Source organism: Salmo salar, chromosome 14, assembly GCF_965601325.2.
Source record: "Salmo salar chromosome 14, fSalSal1, whole genome shotgun sequence".
In the NCBI taxonomy this organism is placed as follows: Eukaryota; Metazoa; Chordata; class Actinopteri; order Salmoniformes; family Salmonidae; genus Salmo; species Salmo salar.
Window position 1 is genome coordinate 29,094,359 of NC_138304.1, and position 20,642 is coordinate 29,115,000.

A 20,642-nucleotide genomic window follows, 5' to 3' on the forward strand; every position below is an offset into this window, starting at 1 on the left:
CAGCAAATACAAAACAATAAAACGAACAAATGAAACGTGACGTTCTGGAGTGCTCACAGGCAACTACACAAAAACAAAACAAGATCCCACAAAACACAGTGGGGCAATGGCTGCCTAAATATGATCCCCAATCAGAGACAACGAAAAACAGCTGCCTCTGATTGGGAACCATACCAGGCCAACAAAGAAATAGACAACCTAGATTACACACCCTAGTCACACCCCGACCTAACCAACATAGAGAATAAAAGGCTCTCTATAGTCAAGGCGTGACAATTACAGAATCTCTGACCAGTATATGGAGTCAGCAGGAGAAGGTACCCAGGGCCATGGAGGTGGAGCAGCGAGTCCAGGAGCATATGGAAATGCTTGACCATCTGGGCACAGCCATGGATCGCGTTGTCCAGAATATGGACCGCTGGGAGAGACAGGGAGTTCTTCCAACGCCTCCACCAGCACAACCGGGGTCTATCCTGAGCGCTCCTTTCTCGCCTGAATCCAGTGGGATCCGTCTCACCTTGCCACAGGGGTACGACGGTAGTGCTGCCAACTTCCAGGGTTTCCTCCTCCAACTAAACCTCTATCTTGCCACGGTCCACCTAGCTCCATCAGACCATGACAAGGGTTTCGCCCTCGTCTCGTGCCTCACCGGGAAAGCCCTGGGGTGGGCCAACGCCGTGTATAGAGGGGGAGATGCAGATGGACCATTTTGAGGAGTTCACCCGCCGTTTCCGGGCAGTCTTCGACCACCCACCTGAGGGCAGAGCGACGTGTGAGCGCCTCTACCATCTGAGGCAGGAGACGAGGATCGCCCAGGAGTTTGCCCTGGAGTTTAGGACCCTGGCTGCCGGCACGGGATGGAACAACAGGGCCCTGATCGACCATTACCGGTGCAGTCTGCTCGAGGACGTCCGTCGGGAGCTGGCCTGCAGAGACACCACCCTCACTTTCGACCAGCTGGTGGACATGTCCATCCGGCTGGACAACCTGCTGGCTACTCGCGGACGTCCAGATCGGGGTCTGGTGGTTCCATCCTCCCGCACCCCCTCTCCGATACCCATGGAGCTGGGAGGGGCGGTGCGCAGGGAGACCGGAGGGGGTTCCCGCTCGTGCACCATCTGTGGCCGCAGAGGTCACACTGCTGGTCGGTGCCGGTTTGGTTCCTCTGGGAATCGAGGCAGCAGGCAGGGCGCTCTGGCGTCACCCCAGGTGAGCCGGCACCATTCTCACCCAGAGCCCTCTGTTGCATAGATGTTTGTGTCTGTCACTTTTCCTGAATTTTCCCAGCATTCCCAGCACATGGTGCTCGTAGATTCCGGCGCGGCTGGAAATTTCATTGATTAGCTCATAGTTTAGGGACATTGTTCCCGTGGATGTGCCCTTTCCATTCACGCCTTAGATAGTCGACCATTAGGGTCAGGGTTTATCAGGGAGGCCACCGCTCCTTTGGGCATGGTGACGCAGGGGGGTCACAAAGAAAAAATGTGTATTTTCCTTATTGACTCTCCTGCGTTTCCCATGGTGCTGGGCCTACCCTGGTTAGCTTGTCATAACCCCACTGTTTCTTGGCCACAGAGGGCTCTCACGGGGTGGTCACGAGAATGCTCAGGTAGGTGTTTAGGGGTTTCTGTTGGTGCTACTACGGTGGAGAGTCCAGACCAGATCTCCACCGTGCGCATTCCCCCAGAATATGCCGATTTGGCTCTCGCCTCCTGTAAAAAGAAGGCGACTCAATTACCACCCCATCGACGGGGGGATTGTGCGATAAATCTCCTGGTAAACGCTGCACTTCCCAGGAGTCACGTGTATCCCCTGTCGCAAGCGGAGACGGTGGCTATGGAGACATATGTCTCCGAATCCCTGCGTCAGGGGTACACTCGGTCCTCCACTTCACCCGTCTCCTCAAGTTTCTTTTTTGTGAAGAAGAAGGATGGAGGTCTGCACCCGTGCATTGATTATCGAGGTCTCAATCAAATCACAGTGAGGTACAGTTACCTGCTACCTCTTATCGCCACTGCGATTGAGTCAATGCACGGGGCGCGCTTCTTCACTAAACTGGATCTCAGGAGTGCTTACAACCTGGTGCATATCCGGGAGGGAAACGAGTGGAAGATGGCATTTAGTACCACCTCAGGGCATTATGAGTACCTCGTCATGCCGTATGGGTTGATGAATGCTCCATCAGTCTTCCAATCCTTTGTAGACGATCTTTTCAGGGACCTGCACGGGCAGGGTGTAGTGGTGTATATCGATGACATTCTGATATACTCCGCTGCACGCGCCGAGCATGTGTCCCTGGTGCGCAAAGTGCTTGGTCGCCTGTTGGAGCATGACCTGTACGTCAAGGCCGAGAAATGCCTGTTCTTCCAACAGTCCGTCTACTTCCTAGGGCATCGCATTTCCACGTCAGGAGTGGAGATGGAGAGTGACTGCATGTGACTGTAGACCAGGCTCCCAGAATGTTAAGGCAGATGCACTGTCCCGGCTGTATGACGCACTGTCCCGGCTGTCCGGCACTACGGGGTGCCTGAGGATATAGTGTCTGATCGGGGTCCCCAGTTCACGTCAAGGGTCTGGAAGGCGTTCATGGAACGTCTGGGGGTCTCAGTCAGCCTTACCTCGGGTTTTCACCCCGAGAGTAACGAGCAGGTGGAGAGAGTTAACAAGAATGTGGGTAGGTTTCTGAGGTCTTATTGCCAGGACCGGCCGGGGGAGTGGGCAGAGATGGCCCAGAACTCGCTCCGCCACTCCTGCACTAACCTTTCTCCCTTTCAGTGTGTACTGGGGTATCAGCCGGTTCTGGCTCCTTGGCATCAAAGTCAGACCGAGGCTCCTGTGGTGGACGACTGGTTCCGGCACGCGGAGGAAACATGGGACGCCGCCCACGTCCACCTTCAGCGCGCCATACTGCGCCAGAAAGTTGGCGCAGACCGTCACCGCAGTGAGGCCCCGATGTTCGCACCGGGTGACAGGGTCTGGCTCTCGGCCCGAAACCTGCCCCTCTGCCTGCCCTGCCGGAAGCTGGATCCGCGGTTTGTGGGGCCGTTTAAAGTCCTGAGGAGAGTGAACGAGGTATGTTATAGGTTACAGCTTCCCCCCGATTACTGCATTAACCCCTTGTTCCATGTGTCTCTCCTCAGGCCGGTGGTGGCTGGCCCGCTCCAGGAGGCTGAGGTGCGGGAGGTTCCTCCGCCCCCTCTGGACATCAAGGGGGCCCCGGCGTACTCCGCGTTTGATCCATCCTGGATTCGAGACTTCGGGCGAGGGGCCTTCAGTACCTCGTGGACTGGGAGGGGTATGGTCCGGAGGAGAGATGCTGGGTTCCGGTGGAGAACGGGTTAGATCCTTCCCTGCTGCGAGAGTTCCACCGTCTCCATCCGGATCGCCCTGCGCCTCGTCCTCCGGGTCGTCCCCGAGGCCGGTGTCGACGTGCTGCTGGAGCCGCGCGTCGGGGGGGGGGGTACTGTCACGACTTCTGTCGAAGTCGATGCCTCTCCTTGTTCGGGCGGTGCTCGGCGGTCGACGTCACCGGTCTTCTAGCCATCATTGATCCATTTTTCCTTTTCCATTGGTTTTGTCTTGTCTTCCTACACACCTTGTTCCAATCCCATTCATTACATGTTGTGTATTTAACCCTCTGTGTCCCCTCATGTCCTTGTCCATGTTTTGTTTGTATGCTCATGTAGTATGGATTGGTGCGCGACGGGTTCTTGTACCCACTTTTATTTATTATGTACTTTGGTTTTGGAGTTTTGTTAAACGCTATTAAACGACTCCATTTATACCAAGTTCGATTCTCCTGCACCTGACTTCCCTGCCACCTACACACACATGACATTACAGGGGCATTGGTGTAAAGAGAGGGCAAACTCCTGAGTGTAGTGTCAGGGTGCAGTATAGAGGTCGCACGCACGCACGCACGCACGCACACACACACACACACACACACACACACACATACATACACACATACACACACGCACGCACACACACACACATACACACATGCACACACATACACACACATGCACACTCACACACACATACAGATGCGCGCATACACACACACACACACACACACACACACACACACACACACACACACAGACACACAGACACACACACACTCTGCCCCATGTGACAATTACTGCCTCACCTCCTATTCAAAACTTTATGAGAAAATGGACTGAAGGATTTAACTCTGGTCATAACAAGAGAGAAGGGCAGCGCCATGATAGCATAGATCAATTGTCCTGCTCTTTGGTATCAAAAACATCCAAAACACCAACTCTGGTGTTAACACAAATGTTGTTTCCACGGTTAGAACCAGGTCCTTTCATTTAAAGTAGTATTCATAATAACAGCACATACTATATCTATATAGACCTAAATACATAAATAGAGCTGTACTGAAAATCTGCTTTATCTATTTTAGGGTAAAAAGAAAAGTAAACATATTTTTACTTGGCATATTGATTGATTTGAATAAGTAATAGCCAGGTTAATCTGTAGTGGAACAAGACAATGCATTATTTCAGACAGGGGAGTGTCTGTTCCTTGTGACATAAAAAGCATACATCAGTAGCAGAGTGTTGGTGCCAAGCAAAATTATTTATTACATATTCAGTCTCTATCCATCATTGTATTGCCATGCACCCCGTCCAGACCCAATGTTAACCGTCATATCTCCTTACGTGTATTGCCGCGTCCCACCTTCCCGAGAAAGATGATCGACGTTTCCACAGAAGACCGAGGTAGGACTTACTTCTTTTCTTCTTCTCCAATCGTGGTTTAGGGGGCGGAGGCTTTTATTCCATACTCTGGTTATGTGTCAGTTGCTAGACATAAGCGAAACAGTAACAGTTTACAGTTGGTGTTACTTTCAACATCTAACCCTCAGAGAGAGTGACTACATGTTTCGTCCATCAAGCTTTCAAGGAAATTGGGAATTGCATATTACATACAGGCTTTGCGCACGTCACTTTTGACACGACACGACCCTTTAAGTTGAATCTGCTTTTTCTACTGTAGGCTAGCTGTGCAGGAGTGGTCAGAGCCAAAATCAGCTATTCAGATCGGATTTCACCCAAACCAGCTGGGAGAGAGAGCGGAGAGAGAGAGCATTTGTCATTTTGATTCCCTCCCGGATCCAGGAAAGCTTAGGCTACCAGGGAGAGAGAAAAGAGAGAGAGTGGGTGAGAAAGGAGGAGAGAGACGGGGGGGGTTCCAAAGGAATTTCCAAGGATATTTATTCTGTTGCCGTAAGAAAAGTGTTGGTCAGTTGGGGGCGAGGCAGAGACCGCGGTCAAGGATGGACGAGCAGCCTCGGTTGATGCACTCCCACGGCGTAGGCATGGCCGGACACCCCGGCCTGGCACAGCATATGCAGGATGGCACGGGAGGGACGGACGGAGATGGAAGAAAGCAGGACATTGGAGACATATTACAGCAAATAATGACCATCACAGACCAAAGCCTGGACGAAGCGCAGGCCAGGTACGGTGGCATAGAAAATTACAATATGTTCAAAGCGTTATCAAAAGAACCTATTAATGAATTAAGACATAACTACTGTGCTGTAAATTGTAACAGTATGATGTGCGTTCATTTCAGTGGGCTATCCAACGAAAACAATTAACGCCCACCCCAACGCAACAACTACTCGTAGGAGATAAAGTGCGTGACGTTAAACTCCCTTCAGCCTAACAGTTTTTATCTTGTGAAAGTGAACTTTTATATTAACAGTGTTATCAAACATGTTTAAATGTTTAAACATGAATGACATTATTAAGCCACTGCAACTATAGCTATTCTGAACTGTGGAGCGGGTTGCATCCACTTCTCAATTTCCAAATCGCCTTATCTTGTTACAAATGAGATTACGCAGTAATTCTTCGCCGTAATACATGTTGCGGATGCATTTCTTTTGGATACTTTGTTTCTTTTTAGCCAATGGCAATAAGGATTATCAAAGCACCAGTGCTGTGCGTCGAAATTGAGCCAATGACATCTATTCACATGCTCCTGTGCAAGAATAGATTACATAGGATAGACTGTGTCCTATTCATTACTGACATCCCACTGTGTTTTGAAATTGCAATGACCCTTTCATGTTAATAAATCATAGTTAATTAGGGATCAAGTGAAGTGGCACGACAAGGGTTCCAAATGTGGTTTGATGAGACAAAAGTATTTTCTCTATTGAAGAATAACACTATGCTATACAATAGGTATTTCGTTTAGATCACTTTGATTGAAGGGTTGGTTGGTCAAGTGTGTAAAATCCGAACAAATATACAATATCAACACCCATTGCAAAGATGAGCTTTATTCATCCTCATCAAATTGACAGTGAACAAACGCTCATTTTAGATATGATACAAGCACAAGCAGAACACTTTAGCACTAACTATTGCCATCTCCTGATCTTATTGAATATGGTCTAAAGATGTGTGTTCTCTCTTTTTATAGGAAACATGCCCTGAACTGTCACAGGATGAAACCGGCTCTCTTCAACATCTTGTGTGATATAAAAGAGAAAACGGGTAAGGTGAAATTCACCACATTAAAACAATGACTTGCATCAGCATTTTTCTGAAGTAATTATGTCCTGGACAACTTCTAGCCTACACTATTTATAACACCATCTTTTGAATATGAGAAATATTGATATCATATTTCTCTACATATGTTGTTCAGGTGATCACCCCATAGTCTAACAACATGGTTCGACAAGACAACATGAGGCTTTGTGGCATCCTACTGTATCTACTATTATCTTTGCATAGTCACTTTACAAATGGCCTCAACTAACCTGTACCCCCGCACACTGACTCGGTACCTGTACCCCCTGTATACAGCCTCATTATTGTTATGTCATTTTCTTGTGTTATTTTTTTGATTTGATTAGATTTTTTAACTTTTTAGTTTATTTAGTAAATATTTTATTAACTCTATTTCTGGATCTGCATTGTTGGTTAAGGGCTTGTAAGTAAGCAGTTCACGGTAAGGTCTACACCTGTTGTATTCGGCGCATGTGGCAAATAACATTTGATTTGATTGACATTTATCACCTCAAAACCAAACGTCCTTATGTGTGTCAGTCAGTATTTGAATTTATATTTGTTATGGTGAGCCATAGCAGCCACCAACATTCAGAACAGACAGTAGAGAGGAAAGGACTTTACAGTGGGACCAAGGTGTTGTCGTTGAGACATTTATTAGGGCTGTACTTATTCTGCATCATCATGTTCTTCCTTGCCAAGTGTTTGTTTGGGATGAGCTTTTAGTGTTTCTACATGCTGATGCTGGCCAGGGGGATTCTCTCTGTTTGGGTTTGAAGCGAGGGTCAAAGTCATGTAGAGGAATGTGGGAAATATAGGCACTTAACACAAGATTAAATGAAAGATGCGCTTGTCTCTGTTTATGAAAGAAAGCATGTGAATATGCCTTGAAGAACAGCCCAAGTTCTAACCTACTAAATATGTATTTTTAGAAAATGGAAATCAAACTGCAATCTCTAATACATCTCTCTGAAGGCATATATCTCTGAACAGGCCTTTTAACGGGATCCTCTTTTGAAATTATGAGAGGATGTTATCACTTTAAAGTCAGCAGTGTTACCAGCTACTATTATGACTGTCTATAACCAGCCAGAGAAATCCGAAAACAAATGGAAGATCAATAAAATGAGTCCGTTGTATCGTCTTCCTAATTTACCCTAAAGGCTAATTTACAGACATTTCATTACTGTGAGTCAGACTCTGGCGCAGGGCTTAAAAAAGACGACTTATTAACACAAGACACTGTGTGATTTTCATTTTAGAAAAAAAAGGGAGAGAAGAAATTAAGTCCATTCTGAGAAGTAGCCAGTGAGTTTGGCCCCCTGCCCACGGCCCCCTTACTTCTCAGGAGAATGCTTAGAGCAGGGAGAGAATTATGCCTGGCTCTTTTTAAACTGCCTGGCGTCGCTCTGGGTTCAACCAGAGTTCGTTTCCAAAATGAAGAAGAACAAAGTGACTTGGCCTTTTTCCTGCCCCCCCCCCCCCCCCTCGCTTCTCGTCTCTTCCCACTGTTCCTGGCAACCAGGAACCTGGGGGCTTCTGACTAGAGCAGCTCTCTTGGCCTGCTGACTCTCTACGTCTTAATTTAGAGGGGAAAAATGGTGTTGAAGTTAACGTTTCAACATAGATTTCCGTAGTTTTTGGGGGGAGTTTTCTACTCCCTTTTCTACTATCTTGAGTGAATTTAGTTTGGCTAATGTTTTGGTCTCTGTCGAGTGTTTAGCCTCCTTTGACAGGTTTTCAGTTGGTCGGGCGGAATTCAATGTACTTGGGCCCTCAGGATAAAAGCACCATGGGGGAATCCCTTTTGAAGAGGTTACTGGTTCACCCCCCCCCCCCCCTTTCTGTTTTGGTGATACTTGAGCGCTGCATGCCTTGTGTTGCAGGCGAAAGTCATACTGAGTTAGTTCTCTGATTTCTCTTGTTGTTACATTTTATCTGGATGCTTTGTCACGTAATACTGATTTGATGCTTCTCTCAATGTGCTATCAGCATGTGGCTAAAGTATTTTAGTGCAAAAACGGAAAGCTTTGTTATTTGGATACATTTTATCCAAATAGAATAAAAAGTCCTAAGACCACTTGGTATCACACTATTCCTTCTGTATCATTTCACCCATGTGTCTAGTTGCTGTTCATCTTGTGGGCATAGATCGTTTTCCCCCTGTGCAGACAGAAGCCCAGAAATCCACTGCAGCGACAGTAGAAAATGACTCAAACCTTCACCATGACATTTACAGCCAAATGTGCTGAGCGCAGTGTGCAAAAAGAACAGCCCGTAATTTGTCAGGTCTTTTTTATATTATTTTATAAAGAGTCAGCTTCTCCTCAGTTTTACATTGTTGCAGCCAGAGTCTCTGGAGGATTGAAAGGAGAGACTATTAAATCAGCAGGCTTATGCGACTGTTGTGTCCCCTTCCGTGAAAGTACTAAGAGGATATTATAGATATGCCGCTGTAGGTTGGATATGACGCTGTATGTAGGTTGGCTTTCCTTCTGTAGATCGGATTTAGCATTTAAAGAAAACGTTTTTAATTCAATTGTTTTAAGTAACATCACCTGGATATAATGCAACATGCAACAATTTCAAAGATTTTACTGACTTATAGTTCATATAAAGAAATCAGTCAATTGAAATAAATAAATTAGGCCCTAATCTATGGATTTCACATGACTGGGAATACAGATATGCATCTGTTGGTCACAGATACCATAAAAAAAGTAGGGGCATTGATCAGAAAACCAGTCAGTATCTGGTGTGACCACCATTTGCCTCATGCAAAGTGACACATCTCCTTCGCATAGAGTTGATCAGGCTGTTGATTGTGGCCGGTGGAATGTCGTCACCCTCCTCTTCAATGGCTGTGCGAAGTTTCTGAATATTGGAGGGAACTGGAACACGCTACCATACACATTGATCCAGAGCATCCCAAACATGCTCCATGGGTGACATGTCTAGTGAGTATGCAGGCAATGGAAGAATCAGAACATTTTCAGCTTCCAGGAATTGTGTACAGATCCTTGCAACATGGTGCTGTGCATTATCATGCAGAAACATGCTGAAACATGAGGTGATGGCGGTGGATGAATGGCACGACAATGGGCCTCAGGAATGCACAGTATCTCTGTGCGTTCCAATTGCCATCGATAAAATGTAATTGTGTTCATTGTCCGTAGATTATGCCTGCCCATACCATAACCCCACCGCCACCATGGGGCACTCTGTTCACAGCGTTGACATCAGCAAACCACTCGCCCACACGACACTTTACATGCTGTCTGCCATCTGCCCGGTACAGTTGAAACCGGGATTCATCCATGAAGAGCACACTTCTCCAGCATGCCAGTGGCCATCGAAGGTGAACATTTGCCCACTGAAGTAGGTTACGATGACTCACTGCAGTCAGGTCAAGACGCTAGTGAGGACAACGAGCATGCAGATGAGCTTCCCTGAGACGGTTTCTGACAGTTTGTGGAATTATTTTTTTATTGTGGAAACCCACAGTTTCATCACCTGTCGTGGTCGCTGGTCTCAGATGATCCCTGCAGGTGAAGAAGCTGGATGTGGAGGTCCTGGGCTGGCGTGGTTACACGTGGTCTGCGGTTGTGAGGCCGGTTGGACGTACTGCCAAATTCTCTAAAACAAAGTTGAAGGTGGCTTATGGTAGATAAATTAACATAAAATTCTCTTGCAACAGTTCTGGTGGACATTCCTGCAGTCAGCATGCCAATTGCACGCTCCCTCACTTGAGACATCTGTGGCATTGTGTTGTGTGAAACAACTGCACATTTTAGAGTGCCGTTTTGTTGTCCCCCGCACAAGGTGCACCAGTGTAATGATCGTGCTGTTTAATCAGCTTCTTGATATGCCACACCTGTCAGGTGGATGGATTATCTTGGCAAAGGAGAAATGCTCACTAACAGGGATGTAAACAAATTTGTGCACAACATTTGAGAGAAACAAGCTTTTTGTGTCTATGGAACATTTCTGGGATCTTTTATTTCAGCTCATGAAACATGGGACCAACACTTTACATGTTGCGTTTATATTTCTGTTCAGTGTATATGTGTCTATGTATGCATGGCGTGTTCCCTGGTTGCTTCTCTCCTTGGTGTGGCATGTAAGTGGTGGGCGCGTGTTGACAGCAGCAATATGGCCTTCCTTTGGCAAGCAGCTGACAACTGAGGCAGGACTGCATTCCAATAGCAGACAGAGCAGGCCTTAACTCCTGACCCCGCTCCCTGACCCCCCACGCCCAGCCCACCCCCATAGATTTGTGCTCCCCACAGATCTGTGCTGCGGTCGGCCGGGTGTCATGGCAGAAGATATTTAGCCAGCTTTAACAAGCACAGGGCTGCTCATCAGCTGTGAAATTTACAGGTGGATTGTGTTACTGTTTTCAGCTATTTCAGGAAAGCGTGTCTTTATTTGTAAAATTCCTGAAAGTGCTTAGCATTGTGTTTTTTTTTGGCCATGTGTGTATGTATGTGTGTGTTACCTGTACTTGTGACAGAGGGAAGAGTGTGAGTGTCTGTGGAACCATTGCGGATAGTGGAGCTGGCACGTACAGGTTGACCAAGTAAGAGAAGCCAGACACTAAGACTATGTTTCTGGGTGTCAGGTTACAGGCCAGAGCTCTCTCTCTCTCTCTCTGTCTTTCTCTCTCTCTCTCTGTCTCTCTGTATCTGTCTCTGTCTCTGTCTCTCTCTGTCTCTCTGTCTCTGTCTCTCTCTGTCTCTCTCTCTCTGTCTCTCTCTGTCTCTCTCTCTCTGTCTCTCTGTCTCTCTCGTCTCTGTCTCTCTCTCTGTCTCTCTCTCTCTGTCTCTCTCTCTCTCTCTCTCTCTCTCTCTCTGTCTGTCTCTCTCTCTCTCTCTCTCTCTCTCTCTCTCTCTCTCTCTCTCTCTCTCTCTCTCTCTCTCTCTCTTTTTACCAGGCCAATGTGTGTCAACAGCCACACATTACTCCCAGACTCTGGTCAAATGAATATCTCCTGCATGTTAAATATGATCCCACTTTGAGTTGTCAGAGCTAAAGACCTGGTGAACTCAGTGACCCATGCCATCAAGCTACTAGTTTTCACATTACTGGATAATATGATTGCTGTTCTTTCTATGTTGAGCATATTGCAGCACTGTAAATTGTACCTGTGATTGAAGTTGAAGTCTGGGTTGGTTCTTATATACTTAAGTACACATCTGGAGAACACTGCTATCCTTTCATTAGACTAGACTAGGGCAAACTTGCACATATTTTCTTTGACCAAATTTGCTTTGATGGCTATGTATTTACTAGCTAATGATTTAGTGGTGGACTTGCAGTAAATTTAGTGATACTAGAATGTCATATAACTATTCAGCTGATTCCATAGCCCAGTAAGCTACTGTAGTAAATGCATCAGCTACATCAGTATTGTGGATTATGGTCTGCCTGGTTTAGCCACGGAGAGTCTGGACTGGACACTGGTGTTGTTGTAGCTGCAGTTTTTCACTATTTCATTGACATGGCTGTCCATGATGAGTTCAGAGGTTAGTGTTCCCTCTCTTTGTTACTCTCCACTCATCTCCGCTGACAGATGGAGGCATTAGTCTGTGATGTGCCGCGGTCTGTCCTGAAACTAATGGCTATGTCCTTGGTTTCCCCACCGTGTTAGCAGGCAGACAGTATATCTGGCCTGGCCTGTTGGAAGTGCAGAAGCAGCATTTTATCCCATCCAAGGTTTTAGTTTCAACAGAAATAAGAGTGAACACAGCTCTCTCTGTTCTCTCATAAACGTTTCCCAAACATCTTTCGAAGTTTTTCCAAAAACGTACGTAGTTTCTACATTGATTAGCCTAGTAGTTTCAACAAACCTCTCAACGCTCTCCCTAGTGAATGTAAATATAGGATAATGAACAAGAGTGGATTTATTTTGTATTTTCAGAAAATATCTGTTGTACAGAAATAGACTAGACGCCTTTACCGGTGGGAAAACTAATGCATTGTCTTTCCCTTCTGGGATGCTGAAGAAGATTCTCTTCCTATCTACGGTGTAGGACTTTGACAGAGCAAGCAAACAGACAGACACACTTCAGAATCACTTCAGTTGTTCAGAACCGGCAAGACATGTCCAGTGTTTCTGCTGTTCCCCATTCTACCATCATCTGAACCCACACTTGCAATTAGAACAGCTTATAAATTATGCAAATGGGGAGTGTGGTAATTGAGACATGTTAATCATGTTTTAATAGGCTAATTACACCCTGTATATCTGAGGTGGGAGCTGGTAATTTGCTATGATAACAGGTCTGGCGATTGGAATGGTCTAGGTAGCCTAGTGGTTAGAGCGTTGGACTACTAACCGCAAGGTTGCAAGATTGAATCCCTGAGCTGACAAGGTAAAAATCTGTCATTCTGCCCCTGAACAAGGCAGTTAACCCACTGTTCCTAGGCTGTCATTGAAAATAAGAATTTGTTCTTAACTGACTTGCCTAGTTAAATAAAGGTAAAATATGGTGGAATAGTGTGGGTGGGTGGGGGTTTACACTGTTCCTCTGGGTCATCAACAAATAGTTACATTAATTCAAATAATTTCCCTTTGGGAGGAATAATGTTCAGTATCGATTCCTCAGGTGAATGTGTCATTTGTTTTGAGTGTGCATAAATACCTAGACATTGGGAGTATTTCGTAAAAAAAGCTAAAGGGGAAGTTGTTCCCGTTGATTTTGCCACTTGAAATAGCCCATCTTCCCTGTATCTACATGTAGCCTACTGTTCAGTTTGTGCTGAACCAAACATTTTCCTCTTGTGTTCTCCCCAACATGTTATACGCCCTACCGCTCTATGGGAACAGGTAGGAAAGAGAGAGAGAGAGATTTCATGGTACAGTACTTATTCAACAATCATATGAATGTGTTGTATTTCTATTTACAGTCTGTTTACTGCACTCCTCTCAATTTGGTCATCTGATACAGCAGTATCGTATCGGCCATTCTGCAAACGCGGCTTTTATAAAAGGCTTTGTTCTTACTTGTCTGACAGATATCATATTCAGATCCATTACGGTAAGAATGCCTTCCCACTTATCTGACACTAAATTGCTTTAGAGAGGAAATTTGCTTCACAGCGCAGTGGAGTTTTTAGTTTTATCTGATGTTTGTCTCTAATGCAGTTTTCAATCCTAGAAAACAACAACAATAACAACTTAATCACAGTGGAGAGTCTCCTCGACTATTGTTCTTCTTTGGGAGCAATTTGAAGAGGTTTTCTTACATGGTTTCCTTAATGTTCATTCATGCAGTCTGAAATTCCATCTGCTTTATTTCTGTCTAAAAAGGTGGTCAAATCACGCTCAGTTACTGCAGTACTGTGTAGTTAATATGTGGAATTGAAATGTGTGGAATTGAAATTTAAATAAAATGCATCCCCCAATTACAACGTCTGCCTAATGTCTCAATACATGTTTAGATGTTTAATACCTTCAAACACCAGGTTAGGAATACCTAACTTCAAAATAGGCCACGGTATCATCACTGTCATTAGTCAATGATAATTCTTCACGTTTTACCAGTGAAATGACCAAACTGCATCTGTATGTCAATCATTTGATCTCAATCAGTTTAATGGGAATGTGCATTTAGATGTTCTTTAGTTACTGTTTCGTGAGTAAATTAGAGCTTATGGTGTTAACAAACTATATAGCCTTCCTGTATTTTGTTTAAATCAAAGCCCATTCTGCCTAGTGTGTGCGTGCTGTTGAGTTTTGGCTTCAAGAAATGAGGTGGTGTTTTTGGTGTAACAGTAACGTTATACTATCATTGTGATCTTGCAAGACATTGATTCAGCTTTGATCTAACTTTACTAAACGAGCACCAGTGTGCTCCGGTGTGCTCCGTTGTGCTCCGGTGTGCTCCGGTGTGCTCTGGCAGCACTCTTAGCCTACTCTTGATGCAGAAACGAGAGACCACGTGTGGCTGTTTTATTGAAATCTCTGAATATTTGGCCAAGGAAACATTTGTGGTTGGTCTCAGGGAATGTAAAACAGTTAGGTTTGGAGTTTTTTAAGACTGGATTGAGTGAAGTATAAGCAAATATGTTGAATGAGCAACTAAGATCCTCACAAGTTTGACGAAATGACCTGATATATTTCAGTCGAATAATGCTATTTACTTACTGTTATATATCTTCATCAGAAGCACGCTATTTGGAAGTAATTAAGTGGTTAGGATCCCTAACTGTCCTCTCCAAGTTTAGCTGGAAAATTGTCCAAAAGGATTTGAGAAAAATGATTGGTTTACGATAGGCCTATGACATTGGCCTATGTCTCATCTTGCGCTGCGCAGGATATCAGATCTCAACAATGATTGGAGAAGTGTTTAACATCACCAGTGGGCTTAGCTACCTCATCCTTATGATATACAGTAACAGTCAAAAGTTTGGACACACCTACTCATTCAAGGATTTTTCTTTCTTTTTACTATTTTCTACATTGTAGAATAATAGTGAAGACATCAAAACTATGAAATAACACATATGGAATCATGTAGTAACCCAAAAAGTGTTAAACAAATCCAAATATATTTTATATTTGAGATTCTTCAAAGTTGCCACCCTTTGTCTTGATGACAGCTTTACACACTCTTGGCATTCTCTCAACCAGCTTCACCTGAAATGCTTTTCCAACATATGCTGAAGGAGTTCCCACATATGCTGAGCAACTCATCCAAAACCATCACAATCAGGTGATTGTGGAGGCCAGGTCATCTGATGCAGCACTCCATCACCCTCCTTCTTGGTCAAATAGCCCTTACACGGCCTGGAGGTGTGTTGGGTCACTGTCCTGTTGAAAAACAGGCAAACGGTGACTAATTTGAAGAATCTTAAATATAACAAATATTTTGATTTGTTTAACACTTTTTTGGTTTCTACATGATTCCATATGTGTTATTTAATGATTTTGATGTCTTCACTATTATTCTACAATGTAAAAAATAGTGAAAATAAAGAAAAACCCTGGAATGAGTAGGTGTGTTCAAACTTTTGACTGGTACTGTACATACTTTCAAGTGCAACGTGACTGCAAGAGACAGGTTGGAATGTCTGACTGAAATATGGGGAAAATGAACCTTTTTTTCTAAATTGGTGGTGTTTGCATTTGTTGATAAAATGCGGGAAACGATTGTTTGGTTGCGGGACGCGGGACAAAGGGCCACATGTGGTCACCCTATGTCCTATGTGCATGCCACTACACAGTAACACTTATGCACAGCTTTCTCTTGTTAGGATGTATTTCTCTAGTTTGTAGGCTACTATGTAGTAATGTGGACTGCTGTACCGCAATGTATTTCAACCTTATCCAATCCGATTGATTTTTAAATATCTTGGTTGATTGCCATATAAACACACCGTTTTTTAATATTGTTTAATTTGAGTGTCTGGGATCATGTCTCTCGCGCCCTCTGCTCACATTTGACTAGTGCAGCATTTGGCAGCATGGTGATGTATAAAGGAACCCCCACAGCTGCGGTGAAGAGTCAAACATGAAATGGTGAGAGGCCCTTCCCTGCCCGACTTCGTAAAAATGACACAAATTAATACACTCTACTTAAACCAGAACAAGAGTAATGGTTGCCTTTCGCTGCGGCTTAGGAGCACTGTCAGTCGCTGCTCACTGCCCAGACGGAATCAGCACCAATCAATGTTACTGCTTCCTCCCCTCCTCTGCTCTCACTGGTTAGGATGGTAACAGGACTGCTGTAAAGGCGCATATACACACACACACACATGCATACACATACACACACACATGCATATACACACACACACACACATGCATACACATACACACACACATGCATACACATACACACACACATGCATACACATACACACACACAATGTATTCTTTCACACTCACACATGGACGTGGAAGTGTAAAATGAATGTCTGTTTGTGTGTGTCTGCGTATCTACATCTCTGGGAGCCAGATAGTAGGGGTCCTCTGAAGTCCCCTTAAAACACCCAAGGAGGGCTGGAAACCCAATAACTTGGACTTAAAGAGTGTCCTGTGACGTAGACTTGGTAGTAAGAACACAAAATACTGTCGTTTCAGATGGTGGATCAGGAGGACCAATGCTATTTGGTGTAGTTTAAGTGTGTTGTGTGTTATACAGATTTTCACAGTTCTATTGTGAGAAGGATGCGAATGTATAATCTGAAATGGTTTGGCTATTTGTGGTGTGTGTATGATATGTCCAAACCAATACCTGTTGACCATGACGACAACCTATAGGATGAAACTAAATCTCATGCTACAGATTAAGTACACTTTGCATCACGCAGCTTATTCTCACTATGTCGTACTGCATATATCCCAAAGATGTTAAGCTGTTGGTTCTCCCACCCCTCCCTGCTGTCTGCCAGCTTGCCTTTGGCAGTGTTAGTTCTGGACAGTTAACTCCCACTGATATGATGTTAATTGCTGTCATTTTCCTTTTTAGCTTGAGCATAATCAGAAAATTATAGACTTCTCTAACATGTACTATTAGACCACATCCCCATCACATGGACACCTTACCCTTGGAGCACAGAGTTGAGAAAGGCACAGGTGGCAGGTTTATGTGAGTGTGTGTGTCTGTCAGTGTGTGTGTCATGTACTATTTGATGTGGGGGCGAGATGCATTGCATAACTACTTCCCCTCGGAAAAAATGGAAAGTGAGTCGAGAGGCATGTGTTGTGAATTTAACGAGACTTCACGTGAGTATGTCTCCATCAAGTGTAAAGCTGACATTTGCAGGCCCTGTTTCCCTATCTGACTAGCTCTATACGTTTTGACATATGATTGATCATCAGATGGTGTTCTTCATTTGCCTAGGTGTCATTTCTCCTTCATTCTCTTCCTCTCTCGTCGTCACTGCTATGCTCTATGGTAAACACGGCTGTTTTACGACACAGGGGCGTAAATAGATGTTGTGGTGATATTGAGGGCTGGCTAACTACTGCAGTCACACCACCAAGGCTAGGGCGTACGTTTTGAATGAACTTAAATGTATTGAAACCACATTAAAGTGTATACCGTCCATAAAAACAAATTGGATTTGAATGTGTAGCCAAAACCCATCAAAATAAAATTGGGATGTGCAAATGTAGCCATAACCTACACATGTTTTATTATTATTATTATAAAACATGTTTTATATACAATACATACACACAAGTACAGTTGTCCTGTTGCAGTGCATTATAATACATTTTCCAGAACTCTTTCCTCTCAAATGTCAACACTAATATCCAAAGTTATTTTGGCCAATATTGGGTCACTGTTGATCTGAAGAGCATTTAACTCGTCTATTGTGACCTTTGCTCTTTGATCTCCTTTTGCCCTCTTTACAGCCTCTACTAGCCTGCTCGTTTTATAGGAGATGGGCTTCGACAACATGTTTAGCAGTGAATACATAAAGTCCTATTATGTCCCCATTACTTCCCTTTATAGTGTCCCTCCTCTCCTTCCCCCTCTCTCTTCAACGATACTATGAAGCCAATTCGTAAAATACATTTCAAAATTTGCCTTGAGTCTACAGGTATGTGATGCCGCAGTTAGACACGTTTCCAAATCAACCACAAAACAGGGAATCCAAAGCTCCGATAGTATAAAAACAAACAGAAATGTATTTGCCAGACAAAGGCTACACGTTTCCAATTTAAAGCCTAATTTCATATGCTATATTCCATCCATGAATAAAGCAAAAGTGATCCGATTTAAACAGAACACATCAAGGTGTAGTAGCAGCTTTCTTTAGATCAGATTTAAACAGAACACATCAGGGTGTAGTAGCAGCTTTCTTTAGATCAGATTCTAACAGAACACATCAGGGTGTAGTAGCAGCTTTCTTTAGATCAGATTTAAACAGAACACATCAGGGTGTAGTAGCAGCTTTCTTTAGATCAGATTTAAACAGAACACATCAGGGTGTAGTAGCAGCTTTCTTTAGATCAGATTTAAACAGAACACATCAGGGTGTAGTAGCAGCTTTCTTTAGATCAGATTTAAACAGAACACATCAGGGTGTAGTAGCAGCTTTCTTTAGATCAGATTTAAACAGAACACATCAGGGTGTAGTAGCAGCTTTCTTTAGATCAGATTTAAACAGAACACATCAGGGTGTAGTAGCAGCTTTCTTTAGATCAGATTTAAACAGAACACATCAAGGTGTAGTAGCAGCTTTCTTTAGATCAGATTTAAACAGAACACATCAGGGTGTAGTAGCAGCTTTCTTTAGATCAGATTCTAACAGAACACATCAGGGTGTAGTAGCAGCTTTCTTTAGATCAGATTTAAACAGAACACATCAGGGTGTAGTAGCAGCTTTCTTTAGATCAGATTTAAACAGAACACATCAGGGTGTAGTAGCAGCTTTCTTTAGATCAGATTTAAACAGAACACATCAAGGTGTAGTAGCAGCTTTCTTTAGTTCATGTAGTAGCAGTCAAAAGAAATAGCTCCATACCTGAGGCCTAGCTGAGCCGTAATGCCACACCACTAAATACTGTAGCTATAAGGAAGGTAAACATGGGGGAAAAGGGGTGTGCCCAGGTGAGACTCCATATTTCTTTCAAATAACCATGAACAACAAAAACATGATTTCATCATCCATACTCCATAATTGATAATGAAATATTCATATTTATATTCAATGAGTCAATATTTCATTATTCTAATTAGACAAAACATAAACATTTATTATAAGACTAAAAGTAAGAGAATTTGGCTCCAGCCGATACGATCATATTGATAGATTGATATTGGGAGAGCCTCTGCGTTGTAAAGGAAGGGGGGTTAAGAGCTGTGTGGATAGTTTAACCTTGATAAAACAGTTGTTTCAGGGATCCTGATTTTCGCCCATCCGTCTTCATCCGTCTTCATCCGACAAGGCCCTGCTGAAGTATGCTAATGAAGCCAGCGGAGGGGAGCGCCGTGTGCGGTTAAATGGGGCGTTGCGAATGTGCGGTGTACCGCGCTGCTAGGGTGGTACTACTTACTGTCCAAATTTACTGTGTCTTCTGTGAACGAACAGGACCCCTCAACCCCCTCCTCTTTCTGTTCCTCAACGGCACCACATTCAGAATATACAGCCCCTGGGTGGATGGGGCCTCTCATAAAACATTACTACCATGTAAAGAATTTTACACTTCCACCCACGTCCTTGTTGATGTTATAGCTGTTTAATGTGTTGTGCTCTGCCATTTGTGTATATGTGTGTGAGAGAGAGAATACAGAATATGTGTTTGTGTGTGTGCGTGCGTGTGTGTGTGTGTGTGTGTGTGTGCGTGTGAGTGTGTGTTTCCAGTTTGGTCTGTTTTATTGTCATTTGAGGAATATGTCTATTTATAGAGATCATTTAGGGAATATGGGTGTGTAATAGTAATCATTTTTACCATAATAACTGTTTGTGTTTTAAGAGTAAACGCAGTGCAATGAGCTTCTGGACCCCATCACCAATATATCAGGTTCACTGTTTTATTGTTGTTGTTTAATATATATTTGCTTCCACTGTTTGGCGTTAACAACCAATGAAACTGGGAAAATATTAGATTGACTTCAAATGAATTCAAAGTCATTAGAGGTAATAAACAGAATCGGGTTTCCTTTTAATGTTAAAAACATGCCGAATTGTTATCGTCAGCTTTTGGTATGTTGAATTCATTGGTTTTTGCTTCATTTGCCTGATAAGTTGTGTTGGTGTTTGTGTTTGTGTTTTGTTTGTGTGTTTGTTATCACTCATTTATACTCACGTGGCAGCATTATGATTGATTTCCTCTCTCACTCTTTATTTTGTTGTTCACTTCACAACTCATTTCAGAAAGTAGGCCGCTGGAGAGGCCTGGCTGGAACAAAAACCACACATCTCTCCTCCATCGTTACCGCCACCACACATATAAAGCTGTCAATCAACTACTCTACTGCCTGGCCCTGCGTTATGACATACTGGCTGTGTGGGTGGGTCCTCAGTGTGATGGATGGCTCCCACAGCCTATCAGGCAGCACGGAGCATCCATCTCTGTCTGGAGCCTGTAAAACAAGCTTGGGAAAGCAGCCATGTAGT

General features: G+C 44.1%; 1 protein-coding gene across 2 annotated transcripts in view; it reads left to right on the forward strand.

The window, feature by feature from the left end:
• Nucleotides 1-4,828: 4,828 nt before the first annotated feature.
• LOC106569198 (pre-B-cell leukemia transcription factor 1) overlaps nucleotides 4,829-20,642 on the forward strand; it is a 51,879-nt gene continuing 36,065 nt past the window's right edge. The window contains exons 1-2 of one of the 2 annotated variants that reach the window (XM_014140310.3): nucleotides 4,829-5,496; nucleotides 6,472-6,545. In XM_014140310.3, coding sequence (XP_013995785.1) covers nucleotides 5,312-5,496; nucleotides 6,472-6,545 — 259 coding nt within the window. In that variant the 5' untranslated portion in view covers nucleotides 4,829-5,311. The remainder of the gene's footprint in view (nucleotides 5,497-6,471; nucleotides 6,546-20,642) is intronic. The other variant, XM_014140311.3, reaches the window with a different exon arrangement.